The following is a 6,000-nucleotide window of genomic DNA, read 5'->3' on the forward strand; positions in this document are numbered from 1 at the left end:
GCTTGACTCTAATGTTGGACTGCATGCAGTTTCTGTCCGGCATTCTCCTTGTGTTTCCGTGGCTTTCTTCCCAGCATTTCTCCAACAACACAAAGATGAATGGAGAGGAGATTCTTCACTGGTTCTGGACGAGACTGTATCCTGTGATAGCCCGGCATCCCAACCAGTGCTGGGAGTGGCTGTAACTTGTGGCATCTTTTGGTTTGAATGTAACTGTGTTTATGCATTATAAAAACATCTATAAATCACATTGCAGTATACTGAGAGTTTAACATCACCACACGTTTACACAGAATATTACAAAATGAATTGAATGCCAAATAACGCAAATTCCCTCCAGGGCTAAATATGCTTTACTACAAAAAATCAAAAATGGTAAGTATATTTAAAATGGCATAATTAAGTGCGTTCAGAAATAGATGGATAATACAATTAAACTTTCAAATTCAGATTACCGGTTTATATCCCACATCGTTGCTTATTTACTTCGTAGACATTTCTGTCTCTTTCAGCAGATGAGTAGGATACATCCATCATTGTTATATTGGTGACTTTAGATGGCTGAGGAAACTAACGAGCCCCAGACCTTGGAAGACTGGAGGTTCCATTTGGGAATTGCAACCTCAAATCTTGTTTTGCTCGTTTCTACCATTGCCCACCACATCAGAGTTCAGAATCACACAGGATGTTCTGTAACTGTTCTCTTCCAGCTAGTCATGTTGGTCTGGCTTTTGATAAGGTCAGTCTTCAAAGTGTCTTTGAGCCATTTGCTGTGGCCACAGCTTAGCTGGGAGTAGAGCACTTGTCTAAGATCCACTTAAACCAGTTCAGAACCATCTTAATGGTGTAGTTTTAAACACCTTTTACATTTTTGGATTGTTTTAGTGACGTGTAATTAGTCTTGGTTACTATTTATATAATAGTACTCATTATTTTCTTTGTAAATGTATTGTGAAATTAAACCTTCAGTTTGTATGTTGCACAGTGACTTGTAGATGCTTTATAAAGCATAAATATTCTGTAGTTGCACTCAAACCAACAGCTCAAGTGAGAGATGTCTTGCAATGGATGGGGTCCAGGTCTTTACGGGGATACTGGAGAATGTCTATGCTGGGAAGAACCCCGAAGAGACATGGGGGAGACTGCCAGATGGGAACTGCATGGGAGCTCAACACTCATGTCAAGCTGTGACTTTCTCTCAAGTGACTGCCAATAGAAAGCGACAGAAATGTCTGTGCACTAAAAAGGTGAGAATCTCTGAATCAACTGAAATTTCAGTTTAAGGTGTAAGGCAGCAATTAAGAGTCAAGCTGTTGAAATGTGCCACAGCCCACCTACTGATCTCTGAACACTGCTAGAGTCTCTGCCACTGTTAGTGTAGATTTGCAGCAAACTAGATGTGTCCGCCAGTGACCATGCTTGCCAGATATTTTCTTGGAAATTCTTAGTGTGATTGACTTAGACCAAGTTTTCTTTCTTTTTTTTTTTTTTTTTCTTTCTTCTAATGCCCCATGATGCTTTGCAAGGCCAGAATGACATCACAGAGCCATAGCAGCCAATGCCTCCAAATATATAATGCTAGTCCCAGTAGTGGGGTAAAAATTAGCGGAAATCTTGCAAATACATTTATAGTAATCCCTCCTCGATCACGGGGGTTGCGTTCCAGAACCCCCCACGAAAGGTGAAAATCCGCATAGTAAAAGGCATATGTTCATATGGTTATTTTTATATATTTTAAGCCTTATAAACTCTCCCACACTCTTATAAACATTTCCCACACAGTTATACAGCATAAACCCTTTGTATTCTCTTCGATATTAGGTAAGATTCGTTGAAATTATGTATGTAAACACACTGATTATATACAGTAAAACCTAAATATTATAGATATCGAGCATCTCTGATATCACATATGTTACAGCCATTATGATAGACTGGCCACCAGCAATAAATACGTACAATGCAAGAAAAATTGTATACAGTAAAATGTGTGTCTAGTGACACTAAATGTACATACATGTACTAAGTACTGTACGTAGAAAATTAATTATGGTTACTCACCAACAATGACACGACGACTTGTCTGATAATGATGAGTTTAATTTTACTGCACAACAAAGGAGAGCGTTACAGCTCTTCTAAAGGAGCCTCTTCAGGCGATTGTGTAGCACTGCCGTTGTTCTTCTTCCGGCAGCCTTCAATCCAAATCCCTAAAGCACATTCCATCCGGATTACTGCCTTATTACGTCCACTTACAACTCGTTTTGCGCCCTGGTTAAAAGGACACTGCGGCCGTAGATCTTATATTCTTTTCCTCCTTTTTAAATAAAAAGAATCGTGGACTCATTGATGCCATAATGGCATTCTACAGCGGTGTAGCTTTTCCCTTCCTTCAACATATCCAAAACGTTTACCTTTTCGGCAGTCGTTAGCATCTTCCGTTGGAGCTTGGGCACGGCCCCTGAAGCAGTATCAGGAGCAGATCGTTTTGGAGACATAACGAAGGGCTTGACTATGCACAAAGATAAACACAAAAGAGCACAAAAGTTAACTCTTTACACAGCGAAACACGTTGATGCTGAATGAGCGAGACGAGACTTCTTGGTTAGCGCCGCGAAATTGAATTCGGCGCTCTGTCGCTAAGCCAATCAGCACACAGGAACTTAACTGCATGCTCTGATTGGGTAGCTCCTCATCCATCTGCCAATAGCATCCCTTGTATGAAACCAACTGAGGAAGCATGTACCAGAAATAAATAGACCCATTGTTCGCAGAAACCCACGAAGCAGCGAAAAATCCGCGTTATATATTTAGATATGCTTACATATAAAATCCGTGATAGAGTGATGCTGCAAAAGTCGAAGCGTGATATAGCGAGGGATTACTGTAAACACAAAGTGCACATTGAGAAGGAAGCTGGAAATGTGTTGGTGTATTCATGGCTTTTGTATGGCCGTGTGCCTGACGTGTGTTTAACACATGAGCCCCCTACTACCCAGAGTGCTGCTCAGGTGATGTAAGCAGGAAGGAGTGCTGAATCCACCTGCTTTAAAATTGTGCTTATTTGGTCAGTGGCTGTGAATGTGCAAATGAGTAAGAGGAAGACTACAAATGAACATTGCTTTTTGGTTCGAGAAAGTCATTGTCATTAATTACATTTATATAGCGCTTTCCCAGCTACTCGAGTGCTTTACGTAGATAGTAAGGGAACAGCTTCAACCAGCACCAATGCGTAACATCCACCATGGCAATAAAATGGCAGCCATTTTTGCGGCACTAAGCTCACCACACATTAGTTATTAAATAGTGAAGGGGTGACAGAGAGCTAAGTAGAGACACGGGATGATCAGGGGGCCAGAGTGGACAAGGTCATGGTGGACAGTTTAGCCAGACTTGCACCTTACTATTTTTGGAAGATGCCCAGAGATTTTTTTGTGTCCACAGACATTTTGTCTCATTTCTTTTACAACACAGTGCCCCCATCACACGCAGACCACAGCAGAAGGTTAGGCGCCAACACCTCTTTCATTAGCAAGACTAGCTTTTCCTAGAGGGTCTCCCATCCAAGTACTGGCAAGACCCACAAATACTTAGCTTCAGGGGGATAGCCTGTTCGGAGGTGCAGATGGTATGGCTGCTAAGCTAAGTTGATACACAGTCCGAAAACTGACAGATGGATGAAAAACATGGAGGTCAGAGCTTCTTCATTAGTTTCCAAGAGAATCAACTTTCTTTTTCTTTTTGTTTTTTTTTAAGCTTGGACAACTCAGAAAGTGTAAAAAAACAGAAAGTAGAGAAAGAGGAAGACAGAAGACATGAAGGTAAAGTATTTTTAAAAGAAAGCCGCCTATTTCCTGGTGTCCCCTACTGCCCTGCTGTTAGGGTTGCCTGTAGTTTACAGATGTGTTGTGGTCCTGTGGTCCGGCACTTCATTGGGAGCCTTGGTTGTCCTCTGCTTTTTATTTTATTTTTTTTAGCTTATTTAGTTGAAAGGATCTCTATAGTGGAGTCAGAAGAGATTTCACATTTTTATTTCACTACATTTACATTAAAAGCTGCAGTGCTTGTCCAGACTAGCTTGCGTATTACTATTGTGTGCTTTCTTCACCTCCCTGCTTCTCCTGACATGTTGAGTGAAGATCCCACACAGAGGTTAGTGGTGTCACCACGACATGGCCATCCCATCCAACAAGCTCATATGTTTAGAGGCTGCCTGGTCAGCCGGGGGCGAGTCTCCACCCAACAGCTGCCGACAGCCTTGTATATCCATACATAATAAACTACGCTAGGATTAAATGTCATATGCAGGTTGAGTATTTCAGGATTTCAGATTGTGTTTGAATTGGTGTGAAAAAATACCAACATGGCTGCAGGTGGAGCCTCCTTCTCTCCCTCTGATGTTTTACAAATAGTGTGAAAAAACACCAGCACTCAGTAATGAACTCTTTTCATTCCTTTAGTGCTTTTGTAGCTACTTGTAGCGATTTGCACAGACAATGGGGAGCCACTCATACCTTCATCAATGTGCGGCATCCACTTTAATGATGCGATGGCAGCCATTATTGTGCCACTACACTCACCATTAGCTGTTGGGTGATGAAAGGGGGACAGAGTGAGGTGATGAGTGGGCCAGTAAGACCAGGCTATGGTGGGAAATTTAGGCAGGGCATTGTGCAGTGGCACAGAGTGAAGACCTTGGTTTTACATGTCATCAGAAAAATGCCACCACTTTTAACAGCATAATGTCCCTGTCACTGCTCTGGGGCACTGGGACTCACACATAGACTGCTCCTCTTCCAGTAGAAAGCCAAGTGTTCCTGCTTGGTCTCCCATCCAAGTACTGGCCAGGCCCAAACATGCTATCGTGAGGTGGTATGGTTGCTGGCACCTAAGCAGGTCACCCCTAAATAATGAAGAGTTGGCATACCTGGCCTGGCATTGTGGATTTCCATCATGTCCTTTGCTTCTTCATCCAGTCCACATGTTTTTTTTTTTCCCCCATAAAGTTAGTGTGTGTTGATCCTGGTCCTGCAAGTTTCCTGTGCTTTCTTATCTCTCTCCTCTCCCTTTTCCCACAGCAGAGGCCGACTGCCATGGAGAAGCAACTCGGCCTAGTGGGCTTTCCATGGCAGTTCACCGGCCATCAGCAGCTGTGTGTGTGGGCATCCTGCCGGGCCTAGGGGCCTACTCTGGCAGCAGCGACTCGGACTCCAGCAGCGACAGTGAAGGTATTGATAGCGTTGCAGGAAAGCTGGTCTCTGCCGTCCTGCGCTCAAACCGTGATTTGGAGACCCTCTGAGGGGAACTCTTAGTTTTGTTCTTTCCTTGCTGCATGAGACACAATTCATTGTGTGCGGAGACTTTTCTAACACTTCCCACTTCCCCCCCTGTCTTCCATTCACACAGTTTGACCTTTGACCCTTCTACATGAATGGAAGATTTCCTGACACTTTTACAGAGCTAACTTGGCTGAAGGATGTTTAGGTCTGCCGAGGACATGCCAGAGCCGAAGATACTAAATTTCACATCTTTAATAATTTAGACAGTTCCTGTTGCTTGGTGATTTTGCTAAACTCCACTGTCCGTGGAGTAGGATGAGAGAAAAACATTTCTGAAAATGTCTGTAAAGTGAGATTTTGAAATAAACCTTTCACCTAATGCTTTGTGTTTTGCTATTCTTTCATTTTTATGCCCTTTCCTAGTAAGCGCAACAACAAAGGAATTTACAGAAAACTGAGTAAGAGCAGACTCTGACAACGTACTGCATGTCCTCAACACAGACTGCAAAAGGAGCAAAGGAGGCAAGACTTCTTACACTGGACCACACGGGTTTTCAAAGGTTTTGCTTCCTGAAACATTTTTGTTGATTATGATACACAACATCATTAGAACATTAGAACAATCTAGACGAGAACAGGCCATTCAGCCCAACAAAGCTCGCCAGTCCTATCCACTTGTTTCCTCCAAGAAAACATCAAGTCGAGTTTTGAAAGTCCCTAA

The 6,000-nt window shown here is 42.7% G+C and overlaps 1 protein-coding gene across 4 annotated transcripts in view; it reads left to right on the top strand.

The window, feature by feature from the left end:
* Positions 1-5,658, top strand: part of psme3ip1 (proteasome activator subunit 3 interacting protein 1) — a 116,513-nt gene extending 110,855 nt beyond the window's left edge. For 2 of the 4 annotated variants that reach the window (XM_039762972.1, XM_039762971.1), the window contains 2 exons: positions 3,757-3,821; positions 5,079-5,658. In XM_039762972.1, coding sequence (XP_039618906.1) covers positions 3,757-3,821; positions 5,079-5,299 — 286 coding nt within the window. In that variant the 3' untranslated portion in view covers positions 5,300-5,658. The remainder of the gene's footprint in view (positions 1-3,756; positions 3,822-5,078) is intronic. The other 2 variants (XM_039762974.1, XM_039762973.1) reach the window with 2 other exon arrangements.
* Positions 5,659-6,000: the final 342 nt, after the last annotated feature.

Source organism: Polypterus senegalus, chromosome 9 (genome assembly GCF_016835505.1).
Source record: "Polypterus senegalus isolate Bchr_013 chromosome 9, ASM1683550v1, whole genome shotgun sequence".
NCBI classification, from domain to species: Eukaryota; Metazoa; Chordata; class Cladistia; order Polypteriformes; family Polypteridae; genus Polypterus; species Polypterus senegalus.